The sequence below is a fragment of the Diabrotica virgifera genome, chromosome 8 (genome assembly GCF_917563875.1).
Source record: "Diabrotica virgifera virgifera chromosome 8, PGI_DIABVI_V3a".
Taxonomy (NCBI): domain Eukaryota; kingdom Metazoa; phylum Arthropoda; class Insecta; order Coleoptera; family Chrysomelidae; genus Diabrotica; species Diabrotica virgifera.
In genome coordinates, this window is record NC_065450.1 from 116,813,253 (window position 1) to 116,833,702 (window position 20,450).

At 33.9% G+C, this 20,450-nt stretch overlaps 1 protein-coding gene across 5 annotated transcripts in view; it reads left to right on the top strand.

Annotated features, from left to right (window-relative positions):
* Positions 1 to 20,450, top strand: part of LOC126889709 (protein FAM107B) — a 412,680-nt gene that overhangs the window by 251,052 nt on the left and 141,178 nt on the right. For all 5 annotated transcript variants that reach the window (XM_050658242.1, XM_050658243.1, XM_050658244.1 and 2 more), the window contains one exon: positions 6,120 to 6,198. In XM_050658242.1, the coding sequence (XP_050514199.1) occupies positions 6,120 to 6,198 (79 nt within the window). The remainder of the gene's footprint in view (positions 1 to 6,119; positions 6,199 to 20,450) is intronic.

A 20,450-nucleotide genomic window follows, 5' to 3' on the forward strand; every position in this document is an offset into this window, starting at 1 on the left:
AATATTAAGGTTTGAGGAGAAAAGCAATGAAACTCATTGTTTGGTTTAAAATATGATTTATATAATAACATATCGTTAACAAACGAACAATATAACCAGAATTGATTTCACTATTGTATTGATCGTAGTGAGAATACTTTCAAATCGTACGTAATTATAATGATGTTATCTAATATCTAATTCAATACAGGTATATTCCTAAGTAACTGTTACTTAGTAAAATGTAATATATGCATAAAATATAATAACCTTAATGCACTTTGTTTTCCTAGTACGGCGTCTATTATAAAGGATTATATTGCAGAATTTAATGGAGGAAAAGCAGACAATAGTTGCAAGTGGTCGTAAACTCATTTCCTTGTCTTTATAGACATAGTGCATGAGATGACTTAAGAAAAAAGTTTAATATTCTTCATTAATTTTCTTTCTGAATTTAAATAAACTGATAATATCTTATCTCTTTTAAGCTTCCTGTTTAGGTTGTAAATAATGATGTCTGAAGTTTTCTCGGTATAAGTAACTTATATATTACAGTAAAACCTGTCAATAACGGTCACTAAAAATGACAGAACTATTGGCAGATATAAAAAGGTGGCCGCTAATACCAGGTTTTGTAGTCCACAAATTTTGGTTTGGGGAACTTTGAAACTGGCCGGCTAGTTCAGGTGGCCGGTTTTGACAGGTGGCCGTTAACACAGGTTTTACTGTATAAGGTTTTCAGATATCTACTAGACGAGCAATTTACCCCTGACAAGACGCTTAGAAACGGAATATAATGACCTTTTTCGCATTTCTACTGCACCAAACCTTCACTCCAATCATCAGTGTTAATAAAAGTTCTAAAAGTATAAATTAATTAGTTAAGAAAAAAATGATTTAAAAGATTGACTAAGGTTAAAAATGCAAAAGGCATACTTACAATAATGGGCATGCCTGAGCCACCAAAATGTTTTGGGTAAAAACCCATTAAATGTTGAAAATTGTTATTATATACCTCATATTTTTAATAATATTTAGTGATGTTGCAAATATTCCTGGATATTACCCAGGGCAACACAGGACTCTTCCTACGTGGTTGGATTTTAAGGATTGAAACTTTACATAATATTGGAGTTGAATGGCAACTGAATACAAAAGGACAGTTCAGTTGATATCCTTCTAAGGTCATTTTGTATTCAGTTGCCATTGAACTCCAATATGTGGCGTTTCAATCCTTAAATTTAAACCACGCGGGAAGAGTCCTATGTTGCCCTGGGTAATATCCAGGAATATTTGCAACATCCCTAAATATTATTAAAAATATGTAGTATATAATAACAAGTTTCAACATTTAAATTGTTTTTACCCCAAACATTTTGGTGGCTCAGGCATGCACATTATTATAAGTATGACCTCTTGCATTTTTAACCTTAGTCAACATTTTAAATCATTTTTTCTTAACTAATTAGGTTATACTTATTTTAGGGCTTTTATTAACACTGATGATGGATTTTTAATCCGAAACCGTTCTGTGATGTAATGTAACCCTTATTTCTTCTTCTTCTTCGTCTAGCCATTCACGTCCACATCTGAACATAAGTCTCTTCAAGTCTTCCTTTCCATTGTTTTTTGTTGTACGCTACTTGTAGCTAATTTTTCCCGGCAGTTCGTTTCAGATCATCTGTACATCTCATAGGAGGTCTGCCTCTGGGTCTTTTGTGTTCGTATGGTCTCCAGGTTAGAATTGTTCTGTGCCATTTGTTAAGATCGCTCCTAGCTACATGTCCAGCGTATTCCCATTTCAATTTTAGTGATTTTTGTACCACATCGGTAACTTTGGTTTTCTGTCTTATCCATGTGCTTGTTTTAGTATCCTTAAGTGATATGCCAAGCATTGCTCTTTCCATCGCGTGTTGAGTGACTCTGAGTATGTTCATATTCTTTTTTGTGATTGTCCATGTTTGTGCCCCATATGTTAATATCGGAATAATGCATGCATCAAAAACTTTAGATCTAAGATGCAGTTGAATTTTCTGATTTCTGAGTATATAGTTCAGTTTGCCGAATGCTGCCTGTGCTAACTTTCTTCTTCTTTTTATTTCTTCCGTTTGAATTTCCCTATTTAGTATTATTTTTTGTCCTAAGTATATATATTCTTCAACTTTTTCTATAACTTTGTTGTTTATTATTGTCATCGTTTCTTCGGAGTGCATGACTTTTGTTTTGTTTAAATTCATTTTCAGTCCTATTTTAGAAGATTCTGTGTGTAGTTCTGAAAGCATGATTTGCAGTTCTTGTAGGTCAGTAGCTATCAGGATTATGTCATCCGCAAATCGTAGATTACTGAGGTAGCTGCCATTGATGTTTATTCCCTTCCAATTGTATATATTCCCTGTATATTTCCAATTTAGATTTTTAAAAACATCCTCCAAAACTAAGGTGAACAGTTTGAGTGATAGAGTGTCTCCCTGCTTGACTCCCCTGTTTAATGGTACAGGGTTCGTGTATTCATTTTCATTCCCTTTAGGCAATCTTAAATATACATTTTACACAGGATCTAGTATTTTTGTGATTTATGGTATACAGCCAGCTAGAGAAATGTTATTTTTTCTCATGGATTTTTTTATTTGATTCTATATATTTTTCAAAGTTCATATGCATTGTTTTTTAATTTTCCAAGTGGGCCGGAAATTGTTATTAATAAATAACATAACAATAAAACAATTTCCCGAATCGCTTTGAATAAATTTCTTCAGTCGTATCTCATCGAAATACATAAATACTTTTTCTCTCTTGGTAATTTATCGAAAATTTATCGGTAATTCTACAAAAAGCTTTATAATCTTTAAAAACCTTTATGTAAGAGTAAGAATATTTTCACAAGGATAAGCGGTTTGTATCTTGCTGAAAATATCGAACCAAATATTTCAAATACACTGCGAGGCATGAGTTAGGGATATAGAAAATTATGCTCATTTTCATAGTTGAGTGTTGCCTTTTTTTTAAGTATTTACACAGTTTTGCAAAGGTTTATTCAAACTTCTTCTTTTGTACTTATACCGGGTGGAAGAAAATAAATGTGTTTCTTATGTTAAGTTTGAGATACCCTGTAGGGAGGACAAGGTACAAAAATGTGAGTATACATCGAAATCATATGGTTTGTGAACATTTCATGTCTTATGTTTTGTGAACATTTTGTTTTTTGAATGTCCCTGATGTCTTTAGAAACAAAGAAAATATACGGTTGTGTAGTTTAACATGTGTTTTAACCGAAACAAAAGTTTAAGACACCCAGTCGGGAGGAAAAAGCTGCAGAGGTGGATATACATCGATATAATGTTATAGTCTCATATTTTGTGAACATTCTATTTTTTAAATTTCACTTATATATTTAATAATAAAGAAACAAGACAGTTTTACGTTTAATATGTGTTTTAACTGGCGACATACGATACGTGAAGAAGCGATGTCTTATACCACTAAGATGAAATTATGTCCTATATATAGTGCGAAAGGAACAGAATGTTAAAGAAAAAAATCTGTGTAATGTACCTCTAGCTATTTAAAGAGCCTCCACGTAGACACCAAATCCGTACTTACTCTCAAGGAAATTCCACTTCAAAACATCACAGAGCCTCCATTAAACAATCTCCTCTCTCTTATGTTGCGCTGTGCATACCGCTTACCTGGTCGACAAATATCTCTTATAGGTGTCGATATTTGTCGAAAACTGTTATTTTTTATTGTTAATTTAGTTTTGTTTCCGTTAAAATACATGTTAAGAAGTAAAACCAGCTATTTTCTTTTTTTCTAAAGATATCGGAGATTCAAAAAACAAAATGTTCACAAAATATAAGACTACCATTCGATTCCGATGTATAGTCACATTAGTAGCGCGTCCTCCTTACAGGGCGCTTCAAACTTAACATAAGAAAAACATTTCTTTTTTCCTCCTGGTATAAGTACAAAAAAGGAGTTTGAGTAAACCTTTGCACAACTGTGTAAATACTAAAGAAAAATCTAAAATAATAAAAAAAGATTTAGCCGATCTGTTAATCTGTTCACGAAAAAATCAACTATGAAAATGAGCCTAATTTTCTATATCAATCACTTATGCCTCGCAGTATATGTGGTTGTATGTACGTTGCGCTGTAACTGTAAGTGTGTACAGCGTATAGTATACGAGTATAGTATTCGAGTATAGTATATACGAATACAGCGATACATACACTCGGCTCATAGAAATTTTTGTTTAAATTTAAAACTATTTTTCAGTTTTAGAAACATTGAGAAATAAATGTTTCAATTGCAACTATGTTACAACAGTGTTACATTGCAACTCAATACCTTCGAACTGCAAAGCTAGTTTTACTCACTCACAGTCCACATTGAACGGCATGCTGAAGATGCCCACGTCCTGTTCGATAACTTTGAACTCTTGGAATCTTCGCTCAAACTTATCATGAAGACATTTCACTCTTTTCTCGTAGCTCTTAAGATTATTCTGAAGCTATTTCCTTGTGGCATTTTTTATGATTAACTATTTATATGTGGAAATAAGCCACAATTAAATTGAAAAAATAATTTTATTAACGCTTCGAAGCCCAAATCGGTTTCGTTGTCAAAATAATTTTTTTTGTATTTTGACAACGAAACCGATTTGGGCAACGAAAATAAAATTATTTTTTCAATTTAATTGTGGCTTATTTCCCATCTAAATAGTTAATCTTAAGATTATCTTTCCTAACTGTAATAATTTTTAGCTTTGAAAAATGAGTCAATTGAATTCAATTGAATTTTAAAAGCTCGGATATGTCCACAAATCTATCTATCTATCTATCTATTGCCCTTCATTTGTCCAAAGTTGAACGTAGGCCTCCCCCTTATTTTTCCAGTCTTCTCGGTTTAGTGCTAAACCTGTCCGAGTGTCCATCTGGTCCCTGCGTATCTTTTTAGGTCATCCGACCATCTCATCTGTAGTCTGCCCTTTCCTTATTTATGGCCCCTTTATTATGGTCCCTTTTCTGCTCTTGTATCCTGCGAATTTCCATTCGAGAGTAGCTGCACAGCTGCATGTTTGTTTACGTCTTTCAATTTCTGATCCATGTATTTTTTTATCACTTAGCTTGATACCTAGCATCTGCCTTTCCATTGCCCTTTGAGTCTTGGCCATCTTTTCCATATTTTCCTTTGTGAAGGTCCATGTCTGTGCTTCATATGTAAGTACTGGTAGAACACATAGATCATATACTTTTGTGTGTATGCCCAGTACCTCCGCACAAAAGTATGCCCACAAATTTAATGGATTAATTGATTTCTTCCATGGAGTTTAAGGTTCAATTTATTGATGTGCTTTAGAAGATCGGTAAAAAGTTACAAAGTCAGAAAGCCATAAAATATCTTTCAAATGTTCACATGCATCCATTCCTTTTTCTTTCATCAAAGAGATTATTTTATCTTTAAGATCCGAAACGCGATTTAAAACCCGACCTGCACTTGGCCATCTTACTTTAGTGTAGTAAAGTTCATCAGAATATTCAGACTACAATAAATCAAGAAACTCATGGAATTGTAATTTGTCTATGATTGAGAGCTCATGAACGAATGCGATTAACACGTTTAATAACAACATCAATCACATATTTCATGTCGAGACCAGATTTACACAGGGCTTCTTGATGTATGACATAATAAAGAAATACTACTTAGATACAGTCCTATGTTGATAATTTTTGGGGTTACTCAAAACCATGTCGCGGGCCTGATTGGGTAGCTCAAAAGACCGCACTTGGCCCGCGGGCCATACTTTCCCCTAGATCCCATGTCTGGTCTAGATTATAACTACCTATATTAGATTAGTTTTTATGTTTACGGTTTTATCATATTTTGTTTAGGCCTGATGCAATTGTTGAAAATTTTGTCACTTATTTCTGCACTACCACTAAATATCAAATTCGTATTTTACAATATAAAAAATGTTTCTTGTACTCGAATCAATAATTAATTTACAAACCGAGTTTCTTCTTTAAATCGATTAATATCACATCACGGCCTCTATTTTTATCTTTTCTTCAAATATAAAAGAACCTTAATTGTATTGCTAATTAATAACGATGACTGACATATTATTTTCTTTTCAGGATTTGACAAAAGACGAACTCGACATCACGGCAGACAGCATTGACCATCTGAGAACCAAATTGGAAAGTCATGATATTGGTAAGTTTTTTTAATAAATTTTAAATGTATTTAAGAGATACATTTATTTCTTTTTACAAATGGTGCTGGCAGTATTGCCAGAGACGCTTTACTAGACCTAATAAGTATTCATAAATTCCAATTAATTCTCTAATATTTATTTGTTTCGATACTTCTGAAACATATTTTTTTGTTTTAGAAGAAATAATTATATTAATTAAATTAATGACGTTTGAGTGTCAAATGATAATTAAATTAATTAGTATACACTAATAATAATGAACATGTGCGAGCGTTTCGCAAGTTAAAACTCATGATATCAAATATATAACTAAGTTGAGCCATAAAAAATACTACCGGGTCCGGACGGGATTTATCAATGTTTCTACAGAAGAGAAATGGCATCTATACAAAATTATGACACTAAAGGCTAGCTTAGGACTGGAGTCTGGAGTGTGTGCCTAAAACATTGCAAAACCAGACAGGAAAAATACTTTGGGCTAATTAGCAAAATACAAGGAAAAGTTATTTAACAGCATTTTATTGCTGGAATCGAATTTTATGATTCTATATATTAATAATATAGGTATGCAAAGTCCTCAGATAGTGCTACTTTTTTTTATAAACAAAATGGCGCCTGAAAATCGTGTTTTTTTCAATTTTTGCTCTATAACTCCAAATATTTTAACTTTACACCAAAAACACCCAAATGAAAGTTCACCGTAATTAAAATCTGCATAAAGACATGTTTTTCCCGATTTACTTCGACGAAAATTTTCCTCGAAAAATGCGGGTTTTTCCATCAAAATATTTAATTTTTAACTAAAATTTTAGGTTAGTAATTATTTATCAATAATTAAATAACTAGACGATATAAAAGCTCTTTTGGTATATATTATATTTCCAGAAGCCGATGGACATTGAATGAACAGTTTAGCATGAATGAACAATTAAATTCGTTAATTAAAAATTTACGGTCGCTATAATAACCACAATAATTATGATGCATAAGAATAACTATGATTTTTGTATAAAACGGCAATATACCTATCTAATGTACTTTACAGAATTGAAATCGGACTATTTAAGCGGCCTTGGGAACATTTTAAAATTATAAAAAAAATTTGGCTTATAAATAAATACAATATCTCGGAAAATATTAAATTAAATTTAATAATGAAAACGGTATTGGAAAGAACGCGGCAAGACGCTTCTTTTAAAAGAAAAAATGTTTAATTACGATGAGTGGTTCCTGAGACACAATTGGTCAAAGTTGACCGTCATGTACGGCAAAGATATAAACAATAGGATGGTAATTTTCAAACTATCACCTAAGTCACCAGACTTGGTGAAAAAACTCAAGAGAACAAAAGTTACGCAGAATTAGTTTATCCATTTCCGGACTTATTTTGAACGTATGTTTTTTCATCTCCAAATAGGGGTGATACACACCCCCAGGGCAAAAGCATACATCGTCATAATATCACTTTTTTCTCTGACATGTTATTTATACGTATCCCTAATTTTGATTGCAGCACACCAACAGCAATTTTTTTTGTATTCTGACAATAGCTCTCAATGTGAAAGCTAATTTTTTAATAAAATTTTAACTTCTTCAGTCTTCAATTATATTATTTCCGAAAATATTACAAAACTGAAATATGTACTAGTACAAATAAAATAGCTTTCAAGTATTTTATGACATTTACTTTCTTATTTTTCCAATGCAGTCAACACGCACGTAACATGCTGAATAACGTAACTCATACATAAATAAAAACAAGAAACACTGTTACAAGTACAAGAATTACATAATGATATTTTAGATCTAATCTAAGATTTAAATATCCTTATTGCAACATTTGAGCATATATTATAGTTAACAACTATTTTTGTTGTTTATGACATATTCACACTAAAATATAACTGTAAGTACCGGTAGATATGAACACTTAACAAATTTATTAGAAGCTTTTAAAGGAACTGAAAACATAAATTTAATATAACAGAAAGTTTGTACTATGGAAGTGACAGAATACAGTGCTCGACAAAGGTAGTGGGACACTTTTTTGTCAGATCACATTTTTGCTTCTTATTTGCGTGTTTTCTTAAGTCCACTTACCGAAATTATTATTCCACTAGCTCTCCAAGACGAAATTTTTAAATAATACGACGTGTTCTGAGGAACTAGAAACCTCGAATAATTTTAGTGATGACAACTTTAGTATGGTTCTGATTAATATTCGTTCTATAAGAAATAAAACTGACGAATTATTTTTGTTTCTAGAGGAATTGGGATTTCCCCAGATAGTTGCTGTTACAGAACACTGGCTTGCAGTCAACGAGCCTTTTTTTGTAGAGAAATATACCACAATTGCTAGGTATGATCGTCCAAACTCAGCTCATGGAGGCACCCTAATTCTTTCTGCAAACAATGATTTTTCTGTAATAACAAAATATGACTTTTTGTTGAAAGAAGCCTTCTTTGAATTTTCCTTAGTTTTTAATAAAAATCTTAATCTTTACATTACTTGCATCTATAGATCACCTGACTCTTCCGTGGAACTATTTTTTCAGAACCTGCTAAATTTGTTAGATGACTTGCCTCACAAAAGCGGAAAAATTCTATGCGGAGACTTCAACATAAATTATGCTGCTGCTTGTGCTACCCAAATGTTCTTGGTCAACATATTTGAAACATATGGTCTCTCAATGCACGTTAATTCTCCTACAAGGATTACAAAAACTACATCTACCATAATTGATTATATTGTCTCCGATTTCTCACCCCTTGATGTTTGCTCTACAGTTATTAATGCGGAACTATCGGATCATGAAGCAGTATATACGAAATTTAACATCTTCAGCAAACCCTCCTCGAAAACCCGACGTTTAGGTAGGATTTTTTCCGCTCGGAATTTTCATAAATTCCAAAATTTATGTTTAACTTCTGACTGGCATTTTCCTTCTACGGACGTGGACTATAATTTCAGTGATTTTTTGGAGAAGCTTGTCTGTATCTTCAATAAGGCATTTCCTTTAATTACGATTAAGCCAAAACGTCGCAAACCCTGGACTACCAAAGGTATCCGCATATCAGCAAAAAATATGCGTTCACTACTTTATATCAAGAAATTTACTACCAACGTCTCTGTCACTCAATATATCACCAATTACAGAGTCACATACCTAAAACTCATCAAATCAGCTAAAAAAGCCTACTATCAAAATCGTCTGGGAAGCTCCAAAAGTGTTGCAAAAGAAACTTGGTCCATAATAAACGATCTTCGAAATAAAACCCACGCAGCTCAAACATTTGCCCTTCCAAACCCTGAAAATCTAAACGAATACTTCATTAACGTGAGTAAAAATATAACATCAACTATTCAGTCTCAACAAGATCCCATTTCCTATCTCCCTAATTCAGAAATTGTCTCGAATTCATTCTTTATAAGACCAATCTATAAATCTGAATTGATCCAAACGATCAATAGTATCAAAAACAAATCATCTTGTAGTACTGATGGACTATCCATAAAAATCTTCTCAAATCTCACAGATAATGTGTTAGAACTCCTCGTGTCACTAATTAATGATTCCTTTGAAAACGGTAAATTTTCAGAGTGCCTAAAGACAGCCATTATTATTCCTCTTCATAAAGGTGGCGAAAAATCTAATGCCTGCAACTATAGACCTATTGCCCTACTACCGGTACTCTCCAAAATTATTGAGATGCTCATAAAAACCCGACTTATGTCCTTTCTCGTTGATAACAATATTTTATCACAAAATCAGTTCGGCTTCTTAACTAATAAATGTACAACTGATGCCATGTTTTCTGTACTTCACGAGGTTTACCAAGGACTATTCCAAAGCTTTTGATTGTGTAAATCACAACATTTTGATTAAAAAACTTAATTACTATGGAATTCGAGGTATTTCTTTGAATTGGTTCAAATCTTACTTAGATAATAGGAAACAATTGGTTAGAGCAAATGATACTGACTCTAGTCTCAAAAACATTATATGTGGAGTACCACAAGGTTCAGTATTGGGTCCTCTACTTTTCCTGATCTTTATAAATGACATCACTAATTTAAAAATCGATGGAAAAATTTTTCTTTTTGCTGATGATACCAGTATCACTTGGAGCAACTCAACTATTGCAACTCTTCATGCAACTATAACTTCTGATCTTCTTACGATAAAAACCTGGTCTGACTCTAATTTACTCTCCTTTAACGTGGATAAAACGGTAGCATTATCATATAAAGGTGCTCTTCAACCCCTGCTTGTGAATAGCAGCCAGATCTCTACCGTTGATTCTGTAAAATTTCTTGGTATTCTTTTAGACAGCAACCTCAAATGGTCCCTTCATATCGATTTGTTAAGTAAGAAACTCGCCTCAGCCTGCTATGCCATAAGATCTGTTTCGAAGGAACTCAATTTAGCATCTTCTAAAATAACATATTTTTCTTTATTCGAGTCTCATCTTCGATATGGTCTTCCTTTTTGGGGGTCTAGTACAGCTGCCCAATTTGATGTTATTTTCAAATTACAAAAAAGAGCATTAAGATATCTGTTTGGCCTCAGAAGAACAACCCATTGCAGAAGTTACTTTAAAGATCACAAAATTTTAACCCTTCCATCTTTGTATATTTTAGAAACTGTTTGCTTAATTCGTAAACACATGCATGTCTTTCCAGCAAGGCCTCATCATGACTACTCCACCAGAAATTCAACTTTTGATGTCTATTTACCGATCCCGTCTTCTGAGTTAGTAAAGAAATCTATACTATATTCCGCAAAAAAACTATACAACCATCTCCCTTTACAACTCAAATCTGCAACATCCTTTCTCAAGTTCCGTAAAATGACAAAAGCTCATTTATCTAAAAGACCATATTATTCAGTAGAAGAGTTTCTTAATGACTAACTAAGAAATCACAGTAATGTACAAGTAACTAAAGTGTATTTATCTATATTTGGGTGTCACATACAGCAGCTTAAACTTATTAGTTCCTTTGTTTGTGTTTTATTATATTATGTTGTATGTTCAATTTTGCAATTTATAGTAATTTTGCAATATATTGGTTTTTGTTTTTTTACTTCACTTTTTTAACTTGTTTATATTTTTTTTATTGACGATTTATCTAATTTTATAAAATTGTATTTGTTATTGTTATGTATATCTTTTTCGTGAATCTATGTTAAGCTTTGTCCATAAAATTGTATAATTTTCAGTGACAATAAAGCATATTTCTATTCTATTCTATTCTATTCTATTCTACCGTTGGCCATTAACATGGCAAAACCATCTCTTCCTTGAACTATTCTAAACAGTTGTTCTGCGCTATCTCTATTCCGGTTTATTCTTATTACGCCATCTCCTTTCAAAGGTTGGTGATCCAAGTGGCAGTTGTAGTTTTGGAAACTGCTGGACAAAAATTTCTGCGGATGAGCGGTCAAACCATCTTCTCAGGTCTTTCAGCCACGAGTTCTGGCGTATTCCTACTGATCTCTTCCCCTTTACTTTAACTTCCAATATGATTTGAAGTAATTCATACCTTTAACAGTTTCACCTGTCAACTCATGACCCAAGTATTATATTTAAAAAAAAAATAAAATAAAAATTCCATTTTTATTCAGTTGCAATGCGAAGGCAAAACAATCTTATCTTTCACTTAAAATACGGAGAGCAGTCCAGCCCTCTGAATCGACGATTTTCGACTCTTGTTGGAGTCTCATCGGAGAGAACGTAGGCCTGCTTCTCCATACTTCAAGTGATCAACATCGAGAGTTTATCCCCCACCCGGCAACTGACGTGAATGGACTAGGTGACTAGCGTCATCTGGCAATTGAAAGATGAAGTAGGTTTCAATCCTAATACCAATATTATTAATATTTAAAAATATTAAAATATTACTAAAAGATTTTTAAATTGAAAACTTATTGGTCCATTTTCTTGGTAACACCTCCATGGCTTCTAAAATTTGCAAGCCAGATGGATGCTGAAGCGAAGAAGACAAGAGGGAATTAAAAAAACTTACAATTCACGACCCCATCTGTTCAGCTGGTAAATTGCAACAGAAAATGGACCTAAGTTACTCAAAGAAGTAACGACCAATATAAAAATAAAAATTCCATTTTATTCAGTTGCAATGCGAAGGCAAAACAATCTTATCTTTCACTTAAAATACGGAGAGCAGTCCAGCCCTCTGAATCGACGATTTTCGACTCGTGTTGGGAGTCTCATCGGAGAGAACGTAGGCCTGCTTCTCCATACTTCAAGTGATCAACACCGAGAGTTTATCCCCACACCGCAACTGACGTGAATGGACTAGGTCACTAGGTGACTAGCGTCATCTGGCAATTGAAAGATGAAGTAGTTTTAAAAATATATATATATATATATATATATAAATTCGGGTTCAAAACGTCCTCATCTTCTAATCCTCGTACACTCATTGATCGTCTTACTCCCTGTATCCATGTCGTTCTTGGCCTTCCCCTTTTTCTGTTTTCTGTAGGTATCCATTTCATAATTTTCTTTGGCAGTCTTTCCTCCCCCATTCTCTGAACATGTCCGTACCACGTTAATTGTTTCTTCTCAATGCATTCTACAACCGTTTCCTGTAAATTCATTCTTCGCTTTACTTCCTCATTTCTAACCCGGTCCAATCTCGATGTTCTACTTGCTCTTCTTAGGGCGTCCATCTCAGTAGCTTCTATTTTTCGTTTTTGGTGTTCCTTTATTCTCCATATTTCGGATCCGTATACCAATATGCTCTTAATCATGGTGTTGTATATTCGCATTTTTCTTTGTTTCCCTATCTCGGTACTCCACAAAACTCCGTTCAATGATTTAATTATCGTTCTTGCTTTATTTATTCTGCTCTTAATTTCTGCATCGTCAGTACCTTCCTTGTTGAAATTAATGCCCAAATACTTATATTTATCACAGCTAGTTATTTTCTGATTATTGTCCAATATCATATCAGTTAAATCCTCACCTAGGCATAAATATTGTGTTTTTTCTACATTCATCTGCAATCCCCATTTTTCGTATTCTTCCTTCAATTTGCGAGTCATATATTCCAAATCTTCTTTATCGTTTGCACATATTACCTGATCGTCTGCAAACTGAAGGGTGTACATGCAGGTGTTGTCGTCGATTTGGATGCCCATTCCACTGCATTTTCGTTTCCATATTGTAAGGGCTTTGGCGACATAAATCTTAAACAGACTTGGTGATATGCAACATCCTGGTCGTAGACCTTTGTTGACTGTAAACAAATCTGTTATTTTGTTTCCTAATTTTACTGCAGATTTCATGTCACTGTATAAATTTTGGACAGCTTTTATGAGAGTAAAGTTAATGTTGGAGTTTTAAAAATCTTTTAGTAATATTTTAATATTTTTAAATATTAATAATATTGGTATTAGGATATTCCTCGACACCTAATGGTAAAAGAGGCAATCGATTATGTATGTATGTATGTATGGTATTAGGATTGAAAACTACTTCATCTTTCAATTGCCAGATGACGCTAGTCACCTAGTCCATTCACGTCAGTTGCGGTGTGGGGGATAAACTCTAGGTGTTGATAATACTGTTTAGAAGATTAACTCCATACGCAGAGGAAATAATAGGCGACTACCAAAGCGGATTCAGACCGGGAAGGTCGACTATAGACCAGATCTTCGTCCTACGCCAGGTGTTGGAAAAAAACTGGGAATTCAACCGCGATGTACAACAAATCTTCGTGGACTTCAAACAAGCTTACGATTCTGTTAGCAGAGAAGCATTGTGGGAGACTATGGTAGAAATGGGAGTACCTGGAAAACTGGTACGATTAGCAAAGGTGAGCACGGAGAACGCTTCCGCACGAATCAGAGTTGGCAGCAACACGTCGGAGGAATTCCTCATTGACACCGGACTTAGACAAGGAGATCCTCTCGCCCCCCTGCTGTTTAACTTCGCACTGGAACATGCAGTAAGGAAAGCTCAGCCACAACTGACAAACGGATTTGCCGCCCAAGGATCAAAAATACTATTAGCCTTTGCGGATGACGTGGACACAATTGCACAATCCACCACAGATGCAAAAGAAGTTTTCACCCTATTCGAGAACGGAGCCAAGGAAGTTGGTCTTAAGGTCAACGAGGACAAGACCAAGTACATGGTGGTTACGAAGAACCCAAGACCAAGGGTTAGACAAAACGTAACAATTAATGAATACAATTTTGAAGTCGTCAAAGAATTTAAGTACTTGGGAGCGATCATAACATCAGAAAATAACTATGAAAAGGACGTGGCAGCCAGGATTATTGCAGGAAACAGGGCATATTACTCGTTAAGGACCCTACTTAAATCAAAAATACTCTCAAGAACAGCAAAAATAAGAGTATATAAGACAATAATTCGTCCCACAATAACGTATGGAAGCAAAACCTGGACTCTGAATCAGCGGGAAACAACAAAATTACTGGTACTTGAAAGAAAGATACTGCGGACTATCTATGGGCCTTGCAGAGAAGAGACAACAGGAGAATGGAGAAGAAGACACAATGATGAACTCCAGACAATATACTGAGATGAAAACATAGTACGCTACATTTAATCAAACAGAATACGATGGGCGGGTCACGTACTAAGATCAAGTGACGAAAGACTTCTAAACGCCACATTCTGGGAAAGGCCCGATGGAAAAAGGTCAGTTGGTCGCCCAAGAAAGAGATGGAAGGACGCAGTAGCCAGCGATCTACGCAAAATGGGAGTACAGCAATGGGAAATAGCTGCTCAGGACCGATAACAATGGAGGGAAATAGTAAACGCGGCCAAGACTCACACAGAGTTGTAGAGCCAAATGATGATGATGATGATGATGATGATGTTGATCACTTGAAGTATGGAGAAGCAGGCCTACGTTCTCTCCGATGAGACTCCAACAAGAGTCGAAAATCGTCTATTCAGAGGGCTGGACTGCTCTCCGTATTTTAAGTGAAAGATAAGATTGTTTTGCCTTCGCATTGCAACTGAATAAAAATGGAATTTTTATTTTATTTTTATATTGGTCGTTACTTCTTTGAGTAACTTAGGTCCATTTTCTGTTGGAATTTACCAGCTGAACAGACGGGGTCGTGAATTGTAAGTTTTTTTAATTCCCTCTTGTCTTCTTCGCTTCAGCATCCATCTGGCTTACAAATTTTAGAAGCCATGGAGGTGTTACCAAGAAAATGGACCAATAAGTTTTCAATTTAAAAATCTTTTAGTAATATTTTAATATTTTTAAATATTAATAATATTGGTATTAGGATTGAAAACTACTTCATCTATTATATTTTTCTTTCTTTGATTATTCTTAGTAATTCTTTTCGTTTGCTCATGCGCCGGAATACCTCGTTGTTAGTAACTTTTTGTACCCATGGAATTCTCAGCATTCATCTGTTACTCGTATATACATAGATAAAAAAAACACATAACATCTGATCATTCAAATTGTGAGCGCCAGACTAAGGCCTGATCTTGTAAAAAAGGTTTTTATGTTCATGTGTGTTTTCCTTGCTTGTTCTACTATTGATAGGATTTCTTTTTGTGGGTTACACTGGCTATTGACATTTACTCCCATATATTTGATGGAAGTTGAAGTTACCTACTTTATTATTTGTCCCTTGCCATACAAATGTACGTTTATTGGTGTCTTTGAAAATACTAAAATTTTAGTTTTAGAAACGTTTAGGTGTAAACCAAACATTTGTGTAATATCTATAACGCATCTCGGTTTATTATCTGATTTTTTTTACCCAAAAGTCTTGCTTTTTACGTTTTCCTCTTTATCCTTCGATTCTTTCGATTTTTTCCATCATAACCAGTTGCAGAATGAGAATATTATAGCAACTTTCCTGCTGTTCAGGCCATCAATCAGCTCCGCATCTGCGCTGTTAAGAGCTGCTTCGTTTGTTTACATAACACTCCACAGTATGTTTAGTGTTCTATATACAGGGTGTTTGGTAAAGAATGGGCCATAGCTTAACCTTAGATTCCTGAGGTTAAAATAGGTCGATTTAAGCTAACTTACCTTAGTACAAAAATTGATAATAACCTAAATACGGGGTGTCAAAGTTAAACTTTTATTTTATTTATTTTTGAATATTTCCCGACAGGCATGGGACAACAACACAAAATTTGGTAAGTGGTGCTGGTATTGTACAATCCACTAAATTATGTTAAACAAACTTTTCTGGCTACTACCAGAGGCGTACGACGGGGGAACATGAATGGTTGACCCTTTCCAAATTCTACGCCACTGGCGGAATTGCTATTTTAGTGCAATTTTTTAATTCTCCAATACTTTCTATGTAAAAAACATACTCTTCATTCGTGACGATAAAGCCATTAGTTTTCGAGATATTTGAAGCTAAAATGTAAAAAGAGTGCCTTTTCATTTTTAACTTCAAATATCTCGAAAACTAATGACTTTATCGTTACGAATGAAAAGTATATTATTTGCATAGAAAGGATTGAAGAATCTAAAAATTATGCTAAAATAGCAGTTTCATCAGTGGCGTAGAATTTGGGAATTGTCAACCATTCACTTTCCCCTGTCGTACGCCTCTGGTAGTAGCCAGAAACGATTATTTAACATAATTTAGTAGGGTGTACAGTGCATACACTTTCTGCCAAGTATCACACGGATATGTAAAATTATTTTAAAGTATTCTTTTTAAATAATAATTTATTCTTTATTTAAAACTTTAAGAACTATGTGTGCCCGGTACTATAAAACTATTTGACATATCCTTATGGTACTTGGCAGAAAGTGTAGGTACTGTACACCCTACTAAATTATGTTAAATACTCGTTTGTGGTTAATACCAGAGGCGTACGATAGGGGAAAGGGGGTGAATGGTTGCCAAATTCTACGCCACTAATGAAACTGCTATTTTAGCATAATTTTTAGATTCTCAAATACTTTCTATGCAAATTATATACTCTTCATTCGTAACGATAAAGTAATTAGTTTTCGAGATATTTGAAGTTAAAAATGAAAAGGCACACTAATATTGATTAATGTATTATGCTTCTTCGTTTTTAGCTTTAAATATCTCGAAAACTAATGGCTATATCGTTACGAATGGAGAGTATGTTTTTTACATAGAAAGTATTGGAGAATCAAAAAATTGCACTAAAATAGCAATTCCGCCAGTGGTGTAGAATTTGGGAAGGGTCAACCATTCATGTTCCCCCGTCGTACGCCTCTGGTAGTAGCCAGAAACGTTTGTTTAACATAATTTAGTGGATTGTGCAATACCAGCACCACTTACCAAATTTGGTGTTGTTGTCCCATACCTGTCAGGAAATATTCAAAAATAAATCAAATAAAAGTTTAACTTTGACACCCTGTATTTAAGCTATTATGAACATTTGTGATAAGGTAAGTTAGCTTAAATCGACCTATTTTAACCTCAGGAATCAAAGGTTAAGCTATGGCCCATTCTTTACCAAACACCCTGTATATATGTAACCACATTTTAAGAGCCTTTAAGCGATTATTAGTACATATTTTCATGGTTCGTGCTTCGACACTACATAGATGTATATAAGAGAGATGACCAAATAACTTTTTTTTGATCATCCACTTCCGAAGTTGAAGTTTCAAGTGAGCTCAAAAATGAGGTCACTTTTCTGTAACGATATGTTTAAAAATTTTGTATGAGTTATCTCAATTTTACATTTTATCTCCTTATTTATAAAAACATATTGATATTTTATATATATTTCCAAAAATCGTTTTACAAAGTCGAACATGGTAAACTAAGACATCCCTGGAAACACATACACCTAGATTCCAAGGATATTAGTTGAATCAAAAGTCTATTATATTATACTACGGAGTTGAATCTTGGACACTCACTGAAGCGATGGAGAAAAAACTTGAAGCTTTCGAGATGTCGCTATACAGGCGAATCCTGAGGATATCATGGACGGACAAGATAACCAACGAGACCGTACTACGAAGAATGAGGAAAGAAAGAGAAGTGATGTAGGTAGAGGATTAAAAGAAGAAAGTTAGAATACCTCAGCCACAGAATGAGAAACGGCTCTAAATACAGATTACTGAAAATAATCATTCAAGGCAAAGTATTCGGAAAGTGAGGAATTGGGAGAAGAAGAATATCATGTTTAAACAACTTGAGGAAATGGTTCTCCACAACAACAACTAATCTATTTAAAGTATCAGTCAATAAAATAATTATAGCCAGAATGATCGCCAATATTCGAAACGAATAGGCACCAAAAGAAGAAGAAAAATTTATACTACAATCAAACAGCGGTCATACGGGTGGAAGATAGTGAGACAACCCAAGTGAAAATTCAAAGAGAAGTCAGACAGGGATGCGTGTTGTCGCCACAAGTATTTAAGGTTTACTCCCAACTAGTGTTAGAAAATTCTCGAGAATGAAAAATCCGAATATTCTCGAGAATATTCTCGAGAGTATTCTCGATATGGAGAATTTTCTGAGAATAATCCCATGACGCACTTAAGAATATTGTTGAAGATGAAAAATAGGGTTTTAAAAATCATGACCTTATATACAAAATTATGAGACGAAACAACAGTGTTCTTTGTATATAAAAAAATACAAACACAACAGAAAACACAAAATTTCTTTGATAAAAAAATTAAATTTTCTTCTTAACAGCAAATAAATCGATGTGGTATGATAAACGATGAGACCTCAGATTCAGAATCTATTTCTATCATTAGCTCATCCTAGTCATCTACAATCTGCATTTCAATGTACTGATGAGTTATGGGATTTTGTTTTTTACGAGTGGCCAGCTCAGTCATGGATTGGTCTACGTCCAACAATTGTGAGCAATAAAAGTTACCTTACGAGCCCGTTCAGCAGTGAGCCGGTTTCTTTTAGAGGAGTGGATAAAAAAACCATAATACCTATTTTAGTTCATTTTGTTCCGAAACATGTACCTTTTCACCATATGATTAAGTCTAGTTTTTCAATTGATTTTACAACGTATGGTTTTCCAAAAAATCCCTCCTTAGACCAATAAAGTGCCAAACCTGTCATTATTTCAGCCGACTCATCACCTTTAAAGTTGTTTTATCTACAAACTCAGTTTCCTCAACTTGTTCTTCTCTGCTTAAATGAACACCATTCTAAATATTTGCACGTTAATATTGCACCAAAACAATAAATATTCACACTGTAAACACCCTTGCTAGTGGTTCATGGGATTGGCAAAAACAATATACCTACATATTTTTTTAAATTATAGTAATTTGACCCGTATCTAATTTTTATTTTTGTTTCGGTTTTTGAAAATATAGAAAAATTTTAGCCGAGAATATTCTCGAGAGAATTTTCTGGCCGAGAATATTCTCGAGAATCTCTTCAGAATATTCTCTTCTAACATCACTACTCCCAACATACATATTCTCAGGGATCGGACTAGAACTAACCTCGGTGTTGAACAGATATTTCACATTCCAAAATATAGGGAACCGTTTAGAAGTAAGTGATTACCAACCTTCGCTAGAAGACGGCACAATAAGAAGAAGAAGAAGATGTGGGTCTAATTGTTCTGTATTATAGCAACCAATATATTTTAAATTGGATACTCGTTGTATTGGTTGTTCTTCTTTTTTCCGTTCCTCTTCTATAATAGATTGGATATAATCAAGATTAGTCATCCGGGATACTTTTCTACGGCCCAGATTTCTCCGTCCTTCAATATGTCCCTGCACTATATTTTTTAGGAGTGTTTATTTTTGTCCCAGCGTTAGATGGCCCAAATATTCTAATTTTCTGTTTTTTATGGTATTACTTCAGGCCTTTTGCCCATTCGCCATAATACTTCTTCATTTGTGACTCGGTCAACCCAACTTATTTTTAATATTCATCCTTAGCACCAAATTTCAAAATTCTCAATACTTTTTATATTGTTCTTGTTGAGATTCCATGCTTCCACGCCTTACAACAAGAGATTTAACTTTTTTATGTTCTTAATAGATACTCTTTTTCTAGAAAGAGACTAATATCACGAGTATTAAACAGTTTCTTCATTTTTATAAGATGGACCTAGCAATTTCAATACATTTTTGATCTCGATATTATTATCACTTTTCTCATTAAACACAGCTCCCAGATATGCTCATGCTCATTATGCAAGTTATGCTCATTTTAAAAGTTGATTTTCTCGTTAACTCTTCTCGATTCCGCTAATTTTTTTTATTATTTTAGATTTT